The sequence below is a fragment of the Nomascus leucogenys genome, chromosome 18, assembly GCF_006542625.1.
Source record: "Nomascus leucogenys isolate Asia chromosome 18, Asia_NLE_v1, whole genome shotgun sequence".
NCBI lineage: Eukaryota > Metazoa > Chordata > Mammalia > Primates > Hylobatidae > Nomascus > Nomascus leucogenys.
This window is the reverse complement of record NC_044398.1, coordinates 25197940-25222675: the sequence shown is the minus strand read 5'-3', so window position 1 is coordinate 25222675 and position 24736 is coordinate 25197940. Positions and strand designations below refer to the sequence as shown.

General features: G+C 40.6%; 1 protein-coding gene across 1 annotated transcript in view; it reads right to left on the bottom strand.

Annotated features, from left to right (window-relative positions):
* SAMD8 (sterile alpha motif domain containing 8) overlaps positions 1-24736 on the bottom strand; it is a 66399-nt gene that overhangs the window by 19084 nt on the left and 22579 nt on the right. Inside the window, exon 2 of the mRNA XM_030798625.1 lies at positions 6319-6911. Coding sequence (XP_030654485.1) covers positions 6319-6911 — 593 coding nt within the window. The remainder of the gene's footprint in view (positions 1-6318; positions 6912-24736) is intronic.

Sequence of the window (24736 nt, the reverse complement as noted above, 5' to 3'; positions counted from 1 at the left end):
TCTCCTACTCTCCTAGATAGCTTATTTTATACATCTCATCCTTCCTCCTCAAGCCTCCATCCTCCTCTCCATTCTGTCTTTAAACAGAGAAAATAAAAACAATCAGGAGAGCATTTCCTTGTGCTCCACCATCACATATGGCAACCCTCCACCTGTTTTCCTATTTTCTACCTTCCCCTCTGTTATGAAGGAACAGCCCAAGGGCCTAAGGCCAGCCTCTCCCAGCCACAAGGTACCATTCCTTTTCATCTACTCAAGGGCACTATTCTAACATTGTACCCTCTCTTTCCTCTACCATCATTACCCCCCTACATTGAGTCATTCTTATTATTAATACAATAAACATACTATCATATAGCCAATCAAAAAACCAAAAACGAACAAACGCCCTCTTGACCTTAGATCCTTCCCCACTCCTGCCCAAGCTACAGCTCCCTTTCTCTGCTGCCCTTCCAGGAAAACTTGCCCCTACAGGAAAGACTTTGTCCCCAATTTCTCTGTTCCTATTCTCTCTCTCTCTCTCTCTCTCATCACTTCTTTGCCTAATTCTTTTAACTTGAAAAATTCTGATCCTACAAAAAAAGTTAAAAGAATCAACACTATATTCTTCACCTAAACTCATCATTTACAATAATTAACATTTTGCCACATTTGCTTGCTTTCATTCTTTCTATACATACCTACATACATATACATATATACTCTTTTCGGGGAAGTGAACCCCTCCCCGAAGGAAGTTGCAGACATTATGACACTTCTCCCCTTTGTTTCTCTAGGAACAAGGATATCCTCCTCATAACCTAATACACTATTACACCTAGGAAACTGTAACACTGATTTAGTATCATTATTTAACATGCAGTCCATATTCCAATTTTCCTAATTGTCCCCAAAATGTCCTGTATAGCATTATTTTTGTTTTCTTGATATAGGATCTAATTAAAGTTCACGTGGCTCTTGGTTGTCTCTTCAATTTCCCTTACATTTCCCCCTGGATTTTGCCTGCCATGACACTAACATTTTTAGAGTCCATGTCAGCTGTCTTGTAGAATGTTCCATGTTCTGGATTTGTCTGATTGTTTCTTCGTGATTAGATATAGGTTAAAGTTTTTCTTTTTTGGACAAGATGATTACATAGGTGATGCTGTGGACATCGCGTCCAATGCACATAATGTCTGTTTGTCCCACTGTGATGCTACATTTGATCATTTGGTTAAGGTGATGCATGTCAGATCTTGCCATTGTAAAGCTACCTCATTCCCTCTGTAATTAAGTAATAGGTGAGATGAAACTTTCAGATCATGTGAATAAGCTCCCCCTCAGTGGCCTTTCACCTAATAGATTTTATCATCTACTGATGACTTGCCTGAATATACTGGAGGAGGCAGAATAATCATGCTGTCCACATTTATTTGCTCGTATTATTCTTGAAGAGCTTCCCCTCTCACCCCACAATTTTTGTTTGCTTGGTCTCAGCCCTGGCCTAGTTCATTTTCATGAGGAATGGTATGTATTTATTTGTTTACTTACTTACTTACTGAGACAAACAAAAGGTCTCACTTTGTTGCCCAGGCTGGAGTGCAGTGGCATGATCACAGCTCACTACAGCCTTGATCTCTTGGGCTCAAGTGATCCTCCTGCCTCAGCCTCTGAAGTAGCTGGGACTGCAGGCATAAACCACCACACTTGGCTAATTTTTAATTTTTTGTAGAGACTGGATCTCACTATGTTGTCCAGGCTGGGCTAGAGCTCCTGGGCTCAAGCAATCCTCCCGCCTGGGTCTCCCAAAATGCTGGGATTACAGGAGTGAGCCACCATACCTGGCCTGGGAACAGTATTTTAAAACCATGATCTGTGTGCTCATAGTGCTATTGTTGCTGAGTTTTTCCTGCAAATCATTTTGTATCAGTTCACAGAAATTGTCTTCATTCTTTTCTATGATTAAATAGTATGCCACTGTATAGACGTATGATAGTCTATTCAACCAGCTTCCCATGGGTAAGCATTTAGATTATTTACAATATTTATAATTATTACAAACAATGTCACAACAAATACTGTTGTGCTGATGTTGTTTCATATTTGTGGAGTACCTTCATGTAAATTCCAATACATCTCACATTCTCTCCTGAACCTATTATAACCCATTTTTGCCCTTATTAACTCGTCATAGTCACTGATGACCAACATGTTGCTAAAGCCAATGGTCAATTATCCTCATCTTACTTGACCTCTCAGCAGCATTTGATACAACCAATTGTTCCTAACTTCTTAAAATACTTTTTTTTTTTTTTTTTGCTTGGCTTCTGGCATACTGTTCTCTCTCTCTGCCCATTCCCAAATCTTAGCCTAGATTTCTGTCTCTCTCAATCTCTCTGGACTTCTGCTCATATTTCCATCTCTTACTTGACATCTGATTTTCCTGTAAAACATATCTCAAACCTGACATGTCAAAAACCAAGCCCTTAATTTTCCCTCCAAGACAGCTCCTTCCACAGTTTTCTCATCTCTGTAAATGGCAACTCCATCTTTACAGATGCTCAGGTTAAAAATCTTGGAATAGGCTGGGGGTGGTAGCTCACACCTACAATCCCAGTGCTTTGGGAGGCAGAGATGGGAGGATCACTTGGGCCAAAAGTTTGAGACCAGCCTAGGCAACATAGCAAAACCCCATCTCTACAAAAGATCTAAGAATCAGGCAGGTGTGGTGGCACACACCTGTAGTCCTAGTGACACAGGAGGCTACAGAAGGAGATCACTTGAGCCTAGGAATTTGAGGTTACAGTGATCTATGAATGCACCACTAAACTCCAGCCTGGAGAACAGAGTGAGACCCTGTCTCAAAAACAAAAAGCAAAAAACAAAAAACATGTTGGAATAATATTTGATTTCTCTCTCTTAATTCATCAAATCCAAATTCATCAGCAAGTTCTGTTAGCTCTAATTTCAAAATATATATAGAATTTGACTCTTTCATACCACCTCTACCACTGTTCTCATCCAATCTAAAATTTTCTTTGTCTAGATGAATTTAATAAATTCTTAAATGATCTCTAGATCCCCACCCACACCCCCAGGGTATTCTCAATACAACAACTAGAATGACCTTTTAAAATAGAAGTTAGATCCCTCAACTCTTGTCCTCAGTACTTTCCAGTGGCTTCCCTTTTCATTTAGAATGAAAGCTGAAGTCCTTACAATGGTCCTCAAGTCCTTACACAACCTGGCTTCTTGTCTCCTCTCAGATCTGTTCATCTCTTACTGGTTGTTCCTTAAACCTGCCAGGAACACTCCCAGTTCAGATTTTTGCACCCAGCTGTTTCCTTTGCCTAAAGTACTATTTTCCCGAGACAGCCACATGATTTCTTCCTTACTTCCTTGTGGTCTTCTGTTTACAGCTGGAAAAACTGTATAGAAGGGGAGAGGAGATACATGGATATAACTTCTTATACAGCTTTCAATAAGTTCTCCTTACTTTGGAGAAATCTGCAATATAAACTGGGTTGGTTCTCAGTTTTCCCCATTGCTCAAATTTTATAATTAGGTTAATTTTGGGTTTGTCAATTGCCACTCATCCATCCGTCTCCCAACTTCCAAAAATAGTATGGCTGTTTTCTCCTATTTTATCCACTCCATCCTGTGGGCATACTTAAAAAACAAAAACAAAAAACTCTTTACTACAGTTCACCGGGCATGGTGGCTCACGCCTGTAATCCCTGTACTTTGGGAGGCCGAGGTGGGTGGATCATTTGAGGTCCAGAGTTCGAGACCAGCCTAGCCAACACAGTGAAACCTTGTCTCTACTAAAAATACAACAAAATTAGCTGGGCATGGTGGCACATGTCTGTAATCCCAGCTACTTGGGAGGCTGAGGCAGGAGAATAGCTTGAACCCGGGAGGCAGAGGTTGCAGTGAGCTGAGATTGTGTCACTGCACTCCAGCCTGGACTCTGTCACAAAACAACAAAAACGAAACAAAACAAAACCTCTTTACTATAGTTTCAGTTGAGGTTTGACAGGGAGCAAAATGAGATGTATACATTATTCTGGCATAGGAACATGGACATTTTAAATTCATTTCATTTTCAAATACAAATACTACATGGCAGTTTTATTTTACTTTATGTATTTATTTTTTTTTTGAGACAGTCTGGCTCTGACACCCAGGCTGGAGTGCGATGGCGCAATCTCAGCTCACTGCAACCTCTGCCTCCCAGGTTCAAGCAATTCTCCTGCCTCAGCCTCCTGAGTAGCTGAGATAATTACAGGTGTCCGCCACCACATCCAGATAGTTTTTGTATTTTAGTAGAGACGGGGTTTCACCGTGCTGGCCAGGCTGGTCTCGAATTCCTGACCTCAGGTGATCCCACCCGCCTCGCCCTCTCAAAGTGCTGGGATCACAGGTATGAGCCCTAACGCCCAGCAAAGGCACTTTTAGAAGGGCAAAATGTTTTATAAAAAACAAACAAGGGGCCAGGCGCGGTGGCTCATGCCTGTAATCCCAGCACTTTGGGAGGCTGAGGTGGGCGGATCATCTGAGGTCAGGAGTTCGAGACCAGCCTGACCGACATTGTGAAACCTTGTCTCTACTAAATATACAAAAATTAGCTGGTCGTGGTGGTGGGTGCCTGTAATCCCAGTTACTCGGGAGGCTGAGGCAGGAGAATCACTTGAACCCGGGAGGCAGAGGTTGCAGTGAGCTGAGATGGTGCCATTGTACTCCAGCCTAGGTGACAGAGCAAGACTCCATCTAAAAAACAAAAACAAAATCAAAAACTAACAAACAAGAAAGTAATACCCAAATTTTTAAAAGATTTAAAAATCAAAAATGTGAAAACAGTTCTGAGTACTTGTTTACTGTTTTATTATTGTTGTTGTTGTTGGAGACAGGCAGGGTCTCACTGTGCTGCCCAGGCTGGAGTGCAGTGGTGCAACTATAGCTCACTGTAACCTCGACCTGTTAGGCTCAAGTGATCCTCCCACCTTGGCCTCCTGAGTAGTTAGGACTACAGGCATGCGCCATCATGCTTGGCTAATTTTTAATTTTTTGGAGAGACAGGAGTCTTGCTATGTTGCAAGTCTTGAACTTGAAGGCTAGTCTTGAACTCCTGGACTCAAGCAATCCTCCCACCTGGGCCTCCCAAAGTGCTGGGATTACAGGCATGAGCCACCATGCCTGGCCCACTGTTCTATTCTTATTTTTCATGTTATACATATACTATATTTTTTATGTATTCAATATTTAATAAAACAGCATGCTATCACTGAATCCATTTGTCCTCTTTGTGATAGTTCCAATTCATTTGGTGATATGACACCATCAATATTTTTGAGAAAGCAGAACCCTATTCTTCATTTAAAAAAAAAAAAGGCAACCAAGTTCCATTTATTACAAATATCATTCCAGATACCCTCTTAAAATCTAAGGTACCTGGCCAAGCGCGTTGGCTCACGCCTGTAATCCCAGCCCTTTGGGAGGCCGAGGTGGGTGGACTGCCTGAAGTCAGGAGTTTGAGACCAGTCTGGCCAACATGGTGAAACCCCATCTCTACTAAAAATACAAAAAAAGTAGCCGGGCCTGGTGGCATGCTCCTGTAATCCCAGCTACTCGGGAGGCTGAGGCAGGGGAATGGCTTGAACCAGGGAGGTGGAGGTTGCAGTGAGCCAAGATCATACCACTGCACTCCAGCCTGGGTGACAGAGCGAGACTCTGTCTCAAAAAATCTAAAGTACCCAAGGAGCTATAACTACACAAAAATAAATTAAGCAGTCCAGGCCATGATGGTTCATGCCTGTAATCCCAACATTTTGAGAGGCCAAGGTGGGAGGATCGTTTAAGCCCAGGAGTTCGCCTAGCGTGGGCAACACGGTGGGACTCTATTTCTACAAAAAACTTAAAAATTAGCTGGGTATGGTGGAACATGTCTACAGTCCCAGTTTCCTGGGAGGCTGAGGTGGGAGGATTGCTTGAGTCCGGGAGGTTGAGACTGCAGCGAGCCATGGTCGTGCCACTGCATTCCAGCCTGGGTGACGGTGCAGTGTGAGACTGTCTCAAAATAAAAAATTAAATTAAAATTAAAATTAAATTAAATTGAAAAATTAAAAGAGCAGTGGTTTTTCTCACTCACCTAGGCTTAAGGCCTAATTTACTCTAAGTGAAAAAGGTAATTTCAAAGCATATCTTTTTATACCACCAGATAAAGCAAATGGAAAGTATACATCTACCACAATAAGAAACAATATAATTATCATAAATATAATATCATTGCTGTTAATTATAGCAACATCCTACAAACTTGCAACTAGAAACAAAACTTACCTGTCTAAGAATATATCTGGGAGTGGTGGATAGGTCTGCATGTCAGGCACTCGCTCATGGACTATAACCATAATGAAAGATGTAAATCCAAATACTATAAAAACATATATACAACTCAGTATAGTCTTCCAGTATTCTGGGTCCAATCTTTGAACAGAATGTTTGTTTTTACCATTCATGTACTGGTACTGATCAGAATTCAAGTCAGTTATGGGTCCATCACAGTCATGGGAAAGCTCCCCATTACAGAGCCAGTCTGTACTCTGAAGAGCACTGATGAAAGGGGTCATGGAACCCATGGGACTGTCACTGTTGTAGCCCATCTCTTCTAAAACATCAATATGTATTTTCTGCAATTTTCGGACTGAGAGCATTAACCTTTTAATGTCCCCTAAGACTTTGATTTCCAGAGGAGGAGACCGGAGATCATATTCAGTCAATGTTAGCAATGTGATTCCATCAAGTCGGTGCTTATTGCATAAAACGTCCACATATTCAAAAAAGCCTTCATCCTTCAGCCACACAGCTACATGCTTGGTAGTCCAGCGGCGAATGCAGAGCTGATTAGGACCTGCCATTTCTTCCTCCGCTGCCTGTCGAGAGAAAACAGGAAAACAAAACAAAAGCTTCAGTGTGTCCTAACAATTTCTTCAAAGACAAACACACTTAAATACACTAGAAACAGGCCAGGCGCAGTGGCTCATGCCTATAATCCCCAGCACTTTGGGAGGCTGAGTTGGGAGGATCACTTAAGCCCAGGAGTTCGAGACCAGTCCTGGCAACATAGCAAGACCCTATCTCTACCAAAAAAAAAAAAAAAAATTTTAGCCTGGGCATGGTGGGACACCTATAGTCTCAGCTACCTGGTAGGCTGAGGTGGGAGGATCACCTGAGTCTGGGAGGTCAAAGCTGCAGTGCGCCACAGTTGTGCCACTGCACTCCAGCCTGGGCAACAGAGGGAGATTGTCTCAAAGAAAAAAAAAAAAAAACCATATATATATATATATATGTAGAGAGAGAGAGAGAGATACACACACACACAGACGCACACATATGTATATACACACATGCACCCCAGAAACAGTAATTTACCTACACTATCCTATCGGTTTCTAGAGTAAAAGAAACAAAAATTATTCAATAATGAACGGTTTTCAATAGATGAACATACTAATAATTTTATGCATATGACTCCAACAGCAGAAGAAAATTTAATAACCAAACATTTTTACAGAAAGACATTTTACAAATGGCTTTTCCACTGCATGAGTCATAATTTAATTAAAAAGCCTACTCGAGAACTGAGAAAAATCCCATTTTAATACTTTTCATAAAATCAAGAAATATAGGAAGATTTGTTATATTTTTAAAAATCAAAGAAAAGAGAAAAAAAATCAAATTTCTGAAATCTCCATGTTCACGGAAAACGTTATCTCCCCACCTGGGGAAATAAACATAAAAGAAAGTAGATAACTGTAATTCCAGGGAACACTTTAGATTAAGCGTATTTCTAACTACTATACACATAATTATTTCTATAACAGATATGAAGCCTTTAAACTAGACATATATTTGAATCTCAATAATAACTCAGTTCTTTCTACAGCTTTGAATATTACATCATAGAACTGAATAGGGCATTTTATTCTTAAACTATCACGGACTTTAGCAATAAAATTTTTAAAAGAAAACTGTCATTTCCATGTACTCACAAATTTGATGACCCAGACTTTATACTGCAGAGTAAAAGGCCAATAATGTGATATGTTTTAAAAACTACCAATAATTTTTACTACTTTGATTTCACACAGCTCTATTTATGTTCTTCTTTTATTGTAAAACATTCAGTTACTTGGGCCTTCTCAGGTTTATAAAGTATATCAGATACATAGGAGACAAAGGCCTACATGGAAAAAAACACTATTTCTCAAAAGTACTTTCTCAACTATTAAAGCCTGTAGGTTTTCTGACACTTATTTCCTCCTGAGATAATTTTTAAAAAATGGTAGGCAAAATTTAAAGCATAAAAGAACAAAATGATACAACGAACACCTATGTGCCTATTTCCCAGCTTGAAAAAAAAAACTGTTCTAATACAAATGTTCTTTTTTAAAAATCTGCATATTAGTTATATGAGTTTGTTCCTTTTGTGAAAATTCATCAAGCTGTATAATTGTGACCTATACTTTTCTCTATATATGTTAGGTTAAACTTTATTTTCGAAGTCTTGAAAAACCAAACGAAACATCAATACAAATGAATATCCTTCTATCCTGAAGGACAAATGAATGAGGACAGCATCCTCTTCCTTTTCCCACAATGTAATAATTCTTGATTTGAGTGTTTATCATGGCCTTATAAATGCATTGTTGGCTATGAAAAACTTTCTGTGCTTCCTTACACCAAGCAAAGTTAAAAGCTGGTACTGCGGCTGGGCGTGGTGGCTCACGCCTGTAATCCCAGCACTTTGGGAGGCCAAGGTGGGTGGATCACAAGGTCAGGAGATCAAGACCATCCTGGCTAACAAGGTGAAACCCCATCTCTACTAAAAATACAAAAAATTAGCCGGGCGTGGCAGCGTGCACCTGTAGTCCCAGCTACTCGGGAGGCTGAGACAGGAGGATGGCATGAACCCGGGAGGCGGAGCTTGCAGTGAGCCGAGATTGTGCCATTGCACTCCAGCCTGGGCGACAGAGCGAGACTCTGTCTCAAAAAAAAAAAAAAAAAAAAAAAAAAAAGCTAGTATTGCTCTGCATTCTTTCCCTACCCACATAAACTCTTGCCAAGAAGACTTACAATCACTTGGCAAAGGCAGACACTAACTACATGAGCACTACTTGTATCATCAAAACTATTTAGAAAACAAGAAATAAGCTTGATAAAATCCACCCACAGATGAATGTCAGGGAAGTGTCAGTTAATCATTAAGTATTTATTTCTTTATTACTAAAAGCAATCGTAATTTTTGGAAGACTTAAGTCATATTTTGTTTCACAAAAGAACTTACATTATTGACTCACATAGTTTCCCTGTCTTTGAAAATTATTATAACATCCATTTACAAGGAGTCTGTATTTTTTACAAAGTTGTCTAATTCTTATGCATTATGGAATAACAAAAACTCTTAACTCTTTTTAGCTATAGCATATCATCACCACCTCAAATGTCAAAGAATTATGATTTATTCACTTTAACACATGGAACTTACAAATTTATTATATTATTTTATATCATTTATATCATATATACAATTCCACTAGAAATATGATTTTGCTGTTTTAGTTCACGTGGATAACTAGATGCTTTCACCCTACCTACTACTATACATACCTTCTTTTACCCAAGGTATCTCTGACTAAATTACTTCATCCTTGGATATCCAACAAGCACATGCTATAATCTCTGTAGCAGTTATGATATAGCAAATCTGAGAGACAAGTTTCCTTCACATAAAACAAAGCCAGCCGGGCGGTGGCTCATGCCTATCCCAGCACTTTGGGAGGCTGAGGCGGGTGGATCACGAGGTCACGAGTTCAAGACCAACCTGGCCAAGATGGTGAAACCCCGTCTCTACTAAAAATACAAAAAAACTACCCAGGCATGGTGGCGGGTGCCTGTAATCTCAGCTACTAGGGAAGCTGAGGCAGAGAACCGCTTGAACCTGGCAGACGGAGGTTGCAGTTAGTGGAGATCACGCCACAGCACTCCAGCCTGGGCGACAGAGTAAGACTCCGTCTCAAAAATTAAAAAAAATATATAAAAAAAATACAAGGCTAGATTTCTTCAGTCACATTATTTCTAGTCTGTTAACATTCCCCTTTCTCTAACAGCTTACCACCAATGGGTTCCATGTCACTCCCATTCTTGTAGCATTATTCGTTAGGACAGTTTCCTCTCATACTGTGTTCAAAACGATTCTTCTCTTCTTTTATATGTTTTTTTTTCCACTGTCTTAGCTCACCAGTTCTTTACAACCTCAATCAGGCTAACAGGCTCTGATGCTGACGTTTTAGCTGCTAGAAAATATGAGTTATACATGGAAGTCTCTTGGAAGTCTTTGAGCCTGCTGTGGGAATGCCCTACAAGCATGACACATTTCACTGTTCTGCTTTATCAGGTCAGTGCATGCCCTTTAATTGTATGCTACTATATAATAGTTAAGAGGCCCACACTAAATCACTACTTAGCTAACACTGTGAAAGCCTGCATGAGAGAGGTATATTAAAAGATGATAAAAAGCTTTAGGGCCTATTTAATATTTATGTTGTACCAAAGGAATTACAGGGAACAGGAGACTTTGAGTGACAAATATAAATTGATAAAATAAGGAAATTAGATTAGTAAATGTTTAAGAACTCAGCTTTTATCAATAATTAATACAAATAAATGATCTGTTAAAGCACATGTGCTTCTGACCAAGATTTACTAACAAGAACCAGATTTATCCTCTGACCTGAAACAACCAAAAAACAAACAAAATATATGGGAAAAAAAAGTTTCGGCCAGGTGCGGTGGCTCACGCCTGTAATCCTAGCACTTAGGGAGGCTGAGGTGGGCGGATCACTTGAGGTTGGGAGTTTGAGAACAGCCTGACCAACACGGAGAAACCCTGTCTCTACTAAAAATACAAAAAATTGGCTGGGTGTGGTGGCAGATACTTGTAATCCCAGCTACTTGGGAGGCTGAGGCAGAAGAATGGCTTGAACCCGGGAGATGGAGGTTGGGGTGAGTTGAGGTCACGCCATTGCACTCCAGCCTGGGCAACAAGAGCGAAACTCCGTCTCCAAAAAAAAAAAAAGTTTCAAGACACTGGACATCAGGAAAATCCCTGAGAGCCAGGAAACAAATAAGGTAAACCCTACTGCCCCAGGTTATGGCCTTGAGTTTCCCAGCCACAAGGGGCACAGAATGGGAAACTCATGTGAGGCCTGGCAGGCTCACTGAGTTGAAGAGATGGAGCTGAGAGTTTGGGGCAATCAAGATGGCTAGTGTTTATGGGGCACAATACTGGAGACGAGATACACAGACAAGAACTCCAGAGATCTGCAGGTCTCTCTTGAATATTTAGCTGAATGCCTATCAGCACATGTATGTAAGGAAACTAACCAAGACCAAGGAAAGACCACCCAAATGAATTCCCAGCACTCACATGAGGCCAAGAAAAGTACCTATTCCAAATAGCCAGACTGAAAAAAGGTCTCATGAACGGCTTTGGGTAGAGTACATAGAAAGATCTTGCCATAGTAGTGAGGCAAACTAACCCTAAGGCAGCAACTCTCAACTGGGGGCAATCCTCCCCACTTCCTGGAACATTTGGCAATGTCTGAAGACATTTTTTGGTTGTTACAACTTTGCGGGGAATGCTGTTAAACATTCTATAATGCACAGGACTATCCCCTCCCTCAACAAAGAATTATTCGGCCCCAAATGCCATGGTGCTGCTATTGAGAAACCCTACCCCTGACTAAACATGTCTCTGGGTTCATCCTAACAAATCTTAAAAGGAAGACTCAAAAGGATCAAACTCTGTTCAAGTAGTTGAACAGCATCCCACTAAAAGCTCAAGAATATTAATAGAAATACCAAAGTATCTAGAGCCCAACAATGAATTCATAATGTCCAACGATGAATTCATAATGTCCAACAATGAATTCACAATGTCTGGAATCTAGTCAAAGACTGTTAGGCATGCAAAGAAGCAGGAAAGTATCACTTGTAATGAGGAGAACAATCAATCAATCAAGAACTGACACATATAATAAAATTAGCAGATAAGGAAATTAACTCAGTTATGATAATTGTGTATTACACTTGTCCAAAAAGTTAAATGAAGAAATAGACACATAATGGCCAGGTGGTGGCTCACGCCTGTAATCCCTGCACTTTGGGAGGCAAGGCAGGAGGATCCCTTGTGGCCAGGAGTTCAAGACCAGCCTGAGCAACAAAGGGAGATGCCCCCTGCCCCTGCACCATCTCAACAAAAAAGGAAATAGATAGGTAAAAAAAAAGATTAACGCAACTCCAAGTTCTAGAGATAAAATGAAATAATCTGAGACGAAAAATACCCTGGGCTGGGCGCGGTGGCTCTCCCTTTCTTAGTCACCATAGGAGTGATATCCCATGATTACGTGGGATTACAGGTCCCTCCCATTATACAAAAGCATAGGTCATTAGGGGTCATTTTAGAATTCTGCATCTTGGCAGGGTGGGGTGGCTCCAGCCTGTAATCCCAGCACTTTGGGAGGCTGAGGCGGGCGGATCACGAGGTCAGGAGATCGAGACCACGGTGAAACCCCGTCTCTACTAAAAATACAAAAAATTAGCTGGGCCTGGTGGCGGGCGCCTGTAGTCCCAGCTACTCGGAGAGGCTGAGGCAGGAGAATGGCGTGAACCCGGGAGGCGGAGCTTGCAGTGAGCCGAGATCGCGCCACTGCACTCCAGCCTGGGTGACAGAGCGAGACTCCGTCTCAAAAAAAAAAAAAAAGAAAAATACCCTGGATGGGACTAACAGCTGCTGAGCCACTGCAGAAGGTAAGGGCAATAAATGTAACTAAGTAACAATAGAAACAATTCAAGGGCGCTGGTTGCAATCCCAACACTTTGGGAGGCTGAGGTGGGAGGATTGCTTAAGCCTATGAGTTCAAGACCTGCCTGGGCAACATAGTGAGACCTTGTCTCTATAAATAATTTTTTAAAATTAGCCAGGCATGGTTGCCCATGCTTGTAGTCCCAGCTACTCAGAGGCTCAGGCAAGAAGATCACCTGAGCCCAGGAATTCAAGGCTGCAGTGGACTGAGATCACGCCACTGCACTCCAGCCTGGGCAACAGAGCGAGAGCCTGTCTCAAAAAAAGAATGAAAAGAAAAGAAACTATTCAAAATAAAACACAGAAAAAAAAGAGAACTTTAAAAAAGAGAATATTATTCAGCCTTAAAAAGGAAGTTCTGACACATGCTACAACATAGATGAGCCTTAAAGACATTATACTAAGTGAAATAAGCTAGTCACAAAAGGACAAATACTGTATGATTCCACTTATATGAGGTAACTAGAGTAGTGAAATTCACAGAAACAGAAAGTAGAATGGTGGCTGTCAGGGACTGGGAGCAGGGAGAATGAGTCATTTTTTAATAGGTATAGAATTTCAGTTTGGGAAGATTTTTTAAAAGTTCTAAAGATGGATGGTGATAATGGTTGCACAACACAGTAAATGTACTTAATGCCACTGAACTATATAAAAAAATGATTTCAGCAGGGCGCAGTGGCTCACATCTGTAATCCCAGCACTTTGGGAGGCCGAGGTGGGTGGATCACGAGGTCAAGAGATGGAGACCATCCTGGCTAACAATGTGAAAACCCCGTCTACACTAAAAACACAAAAAAAGAGCCTGACATGGTGGTGGGCGCCTGCAATCCCAGCTACTCCGGAGGCTGAGGCAGGAGAATCGCTTGAACCCGGGTGGCAGAGGTTGCAGTGAGCCGAGATCGCACCACTGCACTTCAGCCTGGGTGACAGAGCGAGACTCCAACTCCAAAAAAAAAAAAAAAAAAGTTTAAATTATAAATTTTGTTGTATATATTTTACCACACACACAAGCACACCAAAGAAAGAACATCAGTGAGGGGTGGAACAACATCAAATGGCCTCCAAAAGACAAGAGAGAACAGAAAAAAATATTTGAAGTAACAATGGCCAAAAATTTTCCAAATTTGGTGAAAACCATAAACATGTGTATCCAAGAAGCTTAACAAACTCCAAAAATAAGAAACAAGAAGAAAGCTATACCAAGGCATATAAAAATCAAATTACTTAAAAACAGTGACAATGAGAAAATCTTAAAAGCAAAAAGAGAAAACAGACACATTAGGAACGAAGGTAAGAATGATGAAGAGATTTCTTACTGGGCACAAGCCAAGCTAGAATACAGCGAAACAACATATTTAAAGTATTGAAAGAAAAAAAAAGTCAACCTATAACTATATGCCCAGTGAAATATCATTCACAAGCAAAGGCAAATACTTGTTCAGACACACAAAAGCTGATTTCATCACCAGCAGACATGCACTACAAAAATTTAAGGTCCTTCAAGCAGAAAGAAAATGTTACCATACCAAAATATGAATCTACACAAAGAAATGAACACCAAAATGGTAGCCACATGCATAAATATATACATTTTTTCTTATTATTTAAGTTAGTTAGTTTATTTATTTATGAGACAGAGTCTCACTCTATCGCCCAGCCTGGAGTGCAGCGGCATGACCTCGGCTCACTGCAACCTCTGCCTCAGGGTTCAAGAGATTCTCCTGCCTCAGCCTCCCCAGTAGCTGGGATTATGGGCCCGTGCCACTGCACCAGGCTAATTTTTGTATTTTCAGTAGAGAGGAGGTTTCACCATGTTGGCCAGGCTGGTCTTGAACTCCTGACCTCAGGTAATCTGCCTGCCTCGGCCTCCCAAAGTGCTGGGAGGCACTGCACCGGGCCTTAAGTTTCTTTAAAAGATAATTTAGGCCAGGCGGTGGCTCATGCCTGTAATCCCAGCACTTTGGGAGGCCGAGGCGGGTGGATCACATGGTCAAGAGATCGAGACCATCCTGGCCAACATGGTGAAACCCTGTCTCTACTAAAAATACAAAAATTAGCTGGGCGTGGTGGAGCACGCCTATAGTCCCAGCTACTCGGGAGGCTGAGGCAGGAGAATCACTTGAACCCGGGAAGCGGAGGTTGCAGTGAGCCAAGATCGTGCCACTGCACTCCAGCCTGGTGGCAGAACAAGACTTCGTCTCAAAAAAAAAAAGATAATTTACTGTTTAAACAAAAAGCAATGTACTGTGGGATTTATCATACGTAAAACATAAGTTAACAATAGCACAAAGGTTGGGAGAAATGGAAATCCACTAATATCAGCTAAAATAATACCACCAAGAAGCTAAAGAGAAAATTAAACCCAAAGCAGAAGGAAATAATAATGATGAGGGCAGAATTCAATAACAAAGCCTAGGCATGTTGGCTCATGCCTGTAATCCCAGCACTTTGGGAGGCTGAGACAGGTGGACCACCTCAGGTCAGGAGTTTAAGACCAGCCTGGCTAACATGGTGAAACCCCATCTCTACTAAAAATATAAAAATTAGCCAGGTATGGTGGTGGGTGCCTACAATCCCAGGTACTAGGAAGGCTGAGGCAGGAGAATTGCTTGAACCCAGAAGGTGGAGGCTGCAGTGAGCCGCCTGGGCAATGGAGTGAGACTTTCTCAAAAACAAAAATAAAAATAAAATTTTTTCAAAAAGCAAGTGTAAGGAAAAAAAAAAGATGCAAGGCAAGACCGTCACTCTCACCACTTCTACAAAACATCAGAAGTTCTGGTCAGTGTAATACGATAAGAAAAAGAAGTAAAAGGCAGGCCAGGCATGGTGGCTCACGCCTGTAATCCCAGCATTTTGGGAGGCTGAGGCAAGTGGATCACAAGGTCAGGAGATCGAGACCATCCTGGCTAACACGGTGAAACCCCGTCTCTACTAAAAATACAAAAAATTAGCCAGGCGTGGTGGCAGGCGCCTGTAGTCCCAGCTACTCGGGAGGCTGAGGCAGAAGAATGGCATGAACCCAGGAGGCAGAGCTTGCAGTGGGTGGAGATCGCACCACTGCACTCCAGCCTGGGAGACAGAGCAAGACTCCGTCTCAAGGAAAAAAAAAAAAAAAAATGTAAAAGGCATACAGATTAAAAAGGAAGAAATAAAACTCTATTTGCTGACAACTTGTTATTTATGTTGAAAATTGAATAGACTATACCAAAAACAGTTACTAAAATAAGTCAGTTTAGCAAGATTGCTACATATAATATCGACAAACAAAAATCAATTGCCTTCCTTTCTTTCTTTTTTTTTTTCGAGACAGGGTGTCACTTTGTCACCCAGGTTGGAGTGCAGTGGCATGATCTCGGCTCACTGCAACCTCCACCTCCCAGGCTCAAGCCATTCTCTCACTTCAGCCTTCCAAGTAGCTGGGACCGCAGGTGCGTGCACACCACACTTGGCTAATTTTTAATATTTTTGGTAGAAACAGGGTTTCGCTATGTTGCCCAGACCCATCTCGAACTCCTGAGCTCAGGAGATTCACCTGCCTCAGCCTCCCAAAGTGTGGGATTACAGGCATGAGCTATCACACCCAGCCATCAATTGTATTTCCATATATTAGCAACAAACAATCAAAAATTAAAATGTATAAAATACCATTTATAATAGCATAAAAAATATGAAATACTCAGGGATAAATCTGACAAAACATGGGCAAGACCTATATGCTGAAAACAACAAAAAACACTGCTAAGACAAATACCTAAAAATAAGAAATGAGTAGGTCAGAAGAACCAATACTGTTAAGAGGACAATTTTCCCCAAACTTATCTGCACATTCAACCCAATTCCAATCAAAATCCCAACGGGCCTTTAATTTTGTAGATATTGATACATTTCATAAACAGCTGATTTAAAGACTTATTATACAACTACCTGTATTTGTTTTCTATTGCTTTGTAACAAATTACCATGAGCTTACTGACCACTCGAATTCTTTACTACGTGGCCTCCTCTTTTCCCGAAAATCAGCAGCTTCTTCTGTGTTGAATTCCCTTCCCTTGTACTTGGATTATTTCTCCAGGAAAAGCCCAGTCCCTTTTAAGGGTTTGTCTGATTAGATCAGGTCCACTGAGGATAATCTCCCTTTCTTAGTCACCATAGGAGTGATATCCCATGATCAGGTGGGATTACAAAGTCCCTCCCATTATACAAAAGTATAGGTCATTAGGGGTCATTTTAGAATTCTGCATCTTGGCAGGGCGGGGTGGCTCAAGCCTGTAATCCCAGCACTTTGGGAGGCAGAGGCGGGTGGATCACTTGGGGTTAGGAGTTCGAGACTAGCCTGGCCAATATGGCAAAACCCTGTGTCTACTAAAAACACAAAAATTAGCCCAGCTTGGTGGTGCTTGCCTGTAGTCCCAGCTAATCAGGAGGCTAAGGCAGGAGAATTGCTTGAACCTGGGGACTTCTGCCTATCTCAGTACTCAAATCAAGACAGTATTAACATAAATCAAGGAAACGGAATATAGAGTCCAGAAATAAACCTATACATGTATAGATATCTGATTTTCTACAAATGTGCAAAGGCAATTCAGTGGAGAAAACACAGTCTTTTCATTAAACGATGCTGGAACAAATGGATATCCATATGTAAAAACCTCAATTCATACTTCTACCACATATAAGAATTAACTGAAAATGGATCATAGACCTAACATAAAACCTAAGACTAGAAAATTTCTAGGAGAAAATCTTTCTGACCTGGGTTAGGTAAAGATCTCTTAGATGTGACACCAAAAACAAAATCCATATAAAAACAAATTGATGAATTGGTCTCCATTTCTCTAGGTCGGGGACAGAGGAAGGATTTTTAGGGTTTTTAGTCTGCAAGTTTCTGCATGGTTTGAATCTTTTATAATTAAGTCTCTCTATAATAAAAAGCCAAATATATAGAAGCAATATATATTCATTGAAGAACAGAAAATTTGAAAACTAATCCCTAGAGAATCGCTCCTTATAATTTGTTATATTTCTCACACACAAAATTTTCTATAAAAAGAAATCACATCATACATAATTCTGTATCATTTTGCTTAACATTATTGCATGAGTCCTCTCTAATGCTATTAAACATCTTTTGAAAAGATAGTTTTAAAACATTCCATTGTATGACTATACAATAATTTATCCATCTCCCCATTGTTAGCAATTGTTCACTATTTTATTATTATTATAAATGGCATTGCAGTGCTTTAGGTTAAATTTCTAGAAGTGGAATAACTGTATCAACAAATCTGATTTAAATACTAACTCTTATTACACCATTAAAGTGTGGTCCACCTTAAAAAGCATTTCATGCAAAGCTTGGTACTTGTCCAAAATGTTAATGGATGGTGATCCACGCCTAGAATTCCAGCACGTTGGAAGGCCAAGGCAGGCAGATCACTTGAGGTCAGGAGTTTGAGACCAGCCTGGCCAATGTTGTGAAACCCTGTCTGTATTAAAAATACAAAAAAAAAAAAAATCAGTCAGTCGTGGTGGTGCATGCCTGTAATCCCAGCTACTCAGGAGGCTGAGGCAGGAGAATCGTTTGAACCTGGGAGGCGGAGGTGGCAGTGAGCTGAGTTCACACCATTGCCCTCTAGCCTGGGCAACAAGAGTGAAACTCCGTCTCAAAAAAAAAAAAAGAAAAAGAAGAAATCACTTAAGCATCAAAGGTCAATACCTATCACGGTGCTCAGAGAACAGCCATTCCTGCAGAATCTGATTATCAATAGGAATTATTCAAACTTAGTTTTAAGTCACAAATAACAGATAAAAACACCTGACTGTTCTGAACAATATGAAATATCTTATCTTTTGGGTGACCTCTGGTTAGAATTTTTGAAAACTGTTTTTAAGAAGTGCAATTTTCAGCAAGTAAACGCTTTACTAGTAAATTTGTTTCTTTTCTCTCCAAACAAATTTAGTTCATACTAATTAGAGATTTCAGTAGCCTAAGAGCAAAAGAACTCAGTATATTTTCTATTATATTCTTATATCCATACTTGATGAAATGAAAAAAGCTTATCATAAACATAACAACCTTACATTTGGTACTCTTAAACATTAGCCCAGATACTCTTTAGTCAATGAGTCTTTAATGCATCCCATTAGAGTGACCCAAATCTCTTTACAATAATTTAAATAATCTAAATGTGTTCTACCACATTAAAACTGCAAATACCATAGCACAATCAGCCCATTAACTGCAAAAAGAGATAATGACTTTGTCCCCACCCTACCTCTCCAACTTATCAGCTGCAGGACATTCTCAATACTACTGGAAACGGTGACCTGACTAAAAGGAGCACTGCCATCTACGAATCACCTCTGACTCAGTGCCTGTGGCAGATATGATGAAGTAGCACTCAGTATCCTTTCTAGTCTCCCTCTAGTCATTTCCTCCTACTACAGAGTCTGAAAAGCTAATCATTATTCTTCAGGGTCCCTTGCAACTAGGATTCAAATGTGAATCAGGTTCAGCCAACTAGATGCTCATGAGATGCTCATGAGATGTGGAAAACAGATGGTGAAATGGGAGTTGTTTTACTGAAGTTTTGGCTATCCACAAGGATTATGGAAATGTTGGCCAAGTGCACATAATTCTCCAGTTTTCAGTCACTAACTTTGTAAGGGTCATGAAGCAGCTGCAGTTGTGGGGCAAGTAGTAGTGGTTTCCTAATACCTGCATAACAGATATATGCTCTTTTCTGTGTGTGTGGTTAACTATACATAAAATTTACCATTTTTACCATTTTAAGTGTTATAGTTCTGTTTCCTTAAATACATTCACAATGTTGCGCCACAATTACCACCATCCATCTCCAGAACTTCATCATCACTCCAAGCAAAAACCCTGTAACCATTAAGCAATAACTCACTATCCCCCTCACGCTCAGTCCCCGGTATCCTCTAATCTACATTCTGTTGCTATGAATTTCCCTACTCTAGATATTTCATATAAGTAGAATCAGGCAATATTCGTTCTTTTGTGTCTCGCTTATTTCACTTAGACTTCAAGGTTCATCTATGTCGTAGTGTATGTCAGAATTTTTTTTTCTTTTGAGACGGAGTCTCACTCTGTCACCCAGGCTGGAGTGCAGTGGCACGATCTCAGCTCGCTGCAAGCTCCGCCTCCCGGGTTCAAGCAATTCTCCTGCCTCAGCCTCCCAAATAGCTGGGACTACAGGCACCTGCCACCGCACCCAGCTAATTTTTGTATTTTTAGTAGAGGCAGGGTTTCACAATGTTGGCGAGGCTGGTCTCGAACTACTGACCTCAAATGATCCACCCACCTCAGCCTCCCAAAGTGCTGGGATTACAGGCATGAGTCACCATGCCCGGCCCAGAATTTTCCTTCTAAGGCTGAATAATATCCCCTTCTATGTATATATCACATTTTGTTTACACATTCATCCGTCCATGGACACTTAAGCTGCATTCATCTTCTGGCTATTGTGAATAATACTGCTTTGAACATAGGTAAACAAATATCTGTTCAAGTCCCTGCTTTTACTTCAGGTATATACCTAGAAGTGGAATTGCTGGCTTGTACAGTAATTCTGTTAAATTTTTTGAGGAGTCACCCTCTCATTTTCCACAGCAGCTGAACCATTTTACATTCCTACTAGAAATATGCACGAAGTGTTCTAATTTCTCTATATTCCTGCTAACACTTGTAATTTTCTGTTTTTTTTTCTTAATAGTAGCCATTTTATGACGTAAAGTAGTATTTCATTGTGATTTTGATTTGATTTCAGTAATGATTAGCCATGTTGAACATCTTTTCATATGCTTACTGGACCTTTGTATATTTTGCTTGGAGAAACACCTATTCAAGTCTTTTGCCTATATTTTTACTGGGTTTTTTTGGTATTGAGATGGCGTATTCTCAAACTCAGCCGTTTCATGTTGGCCTCCTAATGCCAACCTTCTGACTGTAGCAAAGGTAGCATTCCTCTGACAGGCCAATTTAAATATTGTAGTAGAAGTCATTCCTAGCCCAGACCAGAGAAGTTTCTCTCTCTTGCAAGTAAACCCTGACTGATTACCAAAGGCTCTTTAGTCCTCTGAATTGTTGTCTTTCAGAGCAAGCTAAGTACCTGAAGTTCAAGGCTTCAAGGTGTCTCATATAAGGTCCACATTCTGGTCCAATTCTAGGTAAGGCAAGGTAAGTTTATGTTTTTTTCCCTTAGTTTCCTGGGAAACTAAGCAGGATATGTTTTTCAGCTCTCTTCTCATTAACTGTATGTACTTTTGCATTCTTTGGAATGAATGACATGTTTTATTTCAAACAGCTATTCGATTATTTTTTCTCAACCAAGCACTTAGTGACAGAGGAAAAAGACTTGAATAGTAAAATAACCCATTAGTAACTTACACAAAACAAAAGCTCTGATCTGGCTACTTCATCTACTAAGTAGGTTCAACAGTAGTAAGAACATGAAAGCAGACAAGTACCATACTACAAATTAAAGAAAAAGAAAAGGGAGGAAAGGCAAAATGAGAGTGTATCTAGCCAAAAAAAAAAAAAGAAAAGAAAAGAAAAGAAGCACTTAGTGCAGCAGAAGACCTTAGTGGGTTTTTGTTAGGTTATTTTTGTTTTATTTTTAGGAAAGATGGTCAGAGTAACCAAGAAGATTACTAAGGCCTGTATGATTAGCACATGGTAGGTTCTTGATAAGCATTTATTAAATAAATGTGCAAAAAAAAAAGCAGCAATCAAAATAACAATTCATTCAATTCCCCAATGTCCTTCTAAACAAGATTTTTTTTTTTTTTTTTGAGACGGAGTCTTGCCCTGTCCCCCAGGCTGGAGTGTAGTGGCGCAATCTCAGCTCACTGCAAGCTCCGCCTCCCGGGTTCACGCCATTCTCCTGCCTCAGCCTCCCAAGTAGCTGGGACTACAGGCACCCGCCACCACGCCCAGCTAATTTTTTTGTATTTTTAGTAGAGACGGGGTTTCACCATGTTAGCCAGGATGGTCTCGATCTCCTGACCTCATGATCCGTCCACCTCGGCCTCTCAAAGTGCTGGGATTACAGGCATGAGCCACTGCGCCTGGCCTGTTATTTTATTTTAAATTCTGGGATACATGAGCACGACATGCAGGTTTGTTATATAGGTAAACATGTGCCATGGTGGTTTGCTGCACCTATCAACCCATCACCTAGGTATTAAGCCCTGCATGCATTAGCTATTTATCCTGATGTTCTCCCTCTCCTGGCTGCCCCCCGCTGACAGGCCCAGTGTGTGTTGTTCCCCTCCCTGTGTACATGTGCTCTCACTGTTCAGCTCCCACTAAATGCCATTTGTCCCAGCAATCCCATTACTGAGTATATACCCAAAGGAATATAAATCATTCCATTATAAAGATGCATGCACACATATGTTCACTGCAGCACTATTCACAACAGCAAAGACATGGAATCAACCCAAATGTCCATCAATGATAGACTGGATAAAGAAAATGTGGTACATATACACCATGGAATACTATGCAGCCATAAAAAGGAATGAGATCACGTTCTTTGCAGGGACATGGATGGAGCTAACTGTAATTTTGTACTTGCTGACCAACCTCTCTCCATCCACCTCTCCTATCCTTTCTCTCTAGCCTCTGATAACCACTATCCTACTTTCTACTTCTACACGATTAACTTGTTTTTAGATTCCATATATGAGTGAGATCACGTAGTATTTGTATTTCTGTGCCTGGCTAATTTCACTTAATATAATGTCCTCCAGATTCATCCATGTTGCTGCAAATAACAGGACTTCATTCTGTTTTGTGGCTGAATATGAATATGGTGCACGCGCACAGACACACACACATTTTCTCTATTTATCTGTAGACGGACACTTAGGTTGATTCCTTAGCTTGGCTATTATGAATACTGCTGCAATAAACATGAGAGTGCAGATATCTCTTCAACATCCTGATTTCATTTCCTTTGGATATATATCCAATAGAGAGATTGCTGGATCGTATGGTAGTTCTATTTCATTTTATTTTTTGAGACAGGGTCTCACTGTGTAACCCAGGCTGGAGTGCAGTGGTGTAGTCTTGGCCCGCTGCAACCACCACTTGCCAGGCTCAAGCAATCCTCCCACCTCAGCCTCCCAAGTAGCTGGGGCTATAGGCACGTGCCACCACGCCTGGCTAATTTTTGTATTTTTTTGTAGAGATGGGGTTTTGCCATGCTGCCCAGGCTGGTCTTGAACTCCTGAGCTCCAGCAATCTGCCTGCCTCAGCCTCCCAAAGTGCTGGGATTATAGGCGTGAGCCACCACACCCAGCCTCTGTTTTAATTTTTGAGGAACCTTCACAGTGTTTTCCATAATGGCTGTATTAATTTACATTTCTACCAACAGTCAATCAGGATCATTATAAACAAAATAAAAACCTGCCTTTTTCTTTCTTTATTGATTGACTGAGACAGACTCTTGCTCTGTTGCTCAGGCTGGAGTGCAGTAGTGTGATCACAGTTCACTGTAGCCTTGACCTCCCAGGCCCAAGGGATCTTCCTACCTCAGCCTCCTGAGTAGCTGGGACCACAGGTGTGTACCACCAAGCCCAGTTAGTTTTCTTATTTTTTGTAGAGATAGGGTCTCCCTAGGTTGCCCAGGCTGGTCTTGAACTCCTGGGCTCAAGTGATCCTCCTGCTCTGGCCTCTCAAAGTGCTGGGATTACAGCCGCGAGCCACCATAGCTGGCAAAAAAAATCTGCCTTTAGACAGCTGATTATTTGAGTCTTAAGAGTATACAGGAAATATTTTATTACACATTTCTCTTTATATTTTTATTATAATACTTTATTACAAATTCTTCACGGCTTCAGGGAGTTTTATATCCATAAATTTAAAATGTCCAACTGTCAAGAGATAACACAGGGTCACTAATTTGGTAAATTTACCAGGAATCAGGATCTGGTATTCACCCTTAGAGATCAAAACTCAACCCTGTCAGTTCCCCAGAGTTGGTCAAACCAAGAGAGACTAAAAGCAAACTCACAAGGTACTAATGGATAAACTAGAGCACCAATTCTAGACACTCAAGTGTCTAAAAAGAATGCTCAAGCATTATCTCAGGCACATCCTTTTATAATTCTGAAGTATCTAGGAGGCTGATTTAATAATCAAAACGCTACTTGTAGAGCAAGTAATCAGGGCAAAGAAAAACAGATCGTCTTGGGCAAAATCTAATCCAACTTCCTGTGAGACCTAACGTAACATCAGTGCCACAGAGCAGAGAGTACCTGTCTACAAAAGGTTGTTCACATCTCCCAGTTTCAGTCTCTCTCTCTCCTGGACAGTGTAGGATATAAAAAACCAATTCTCTTTGATGCCCCTTTGCATAGGCTTCCAAGGAAACTACATATACAAAGGTTTTCAACCCTGGCTATACATTATAATAATCTGAAATTTTAAAATGTACTTGTATCAATGTCCATGCCTCATCCTAGGACAACTGAATCAGAATCTCAGAAGAGACAGAAATTTTATATCTGCATTTTTTAAAAAGCTCCCCATGTGATTCGAATGCACAGTGAGGCTTGAGATGCCAAGATGTTTAGAGTATTTAAAGTCATCTAGAGAGTTAATATTGGTGTTGAAATTAAACCCCAAGAATTTGGACAACGAATTCAGTGTTCTTTCCACCACTTCATGCTGCTTTTCCTTGGAGCTAAAGGATGAGTTAATAATGCTATCAAGTTCTAACAGAGATTTAAAGATTTATTATAGATTTTTAAAAAATATTCTTACCATATTTTGGAGGCTCACTTATTTCTTTAATTATC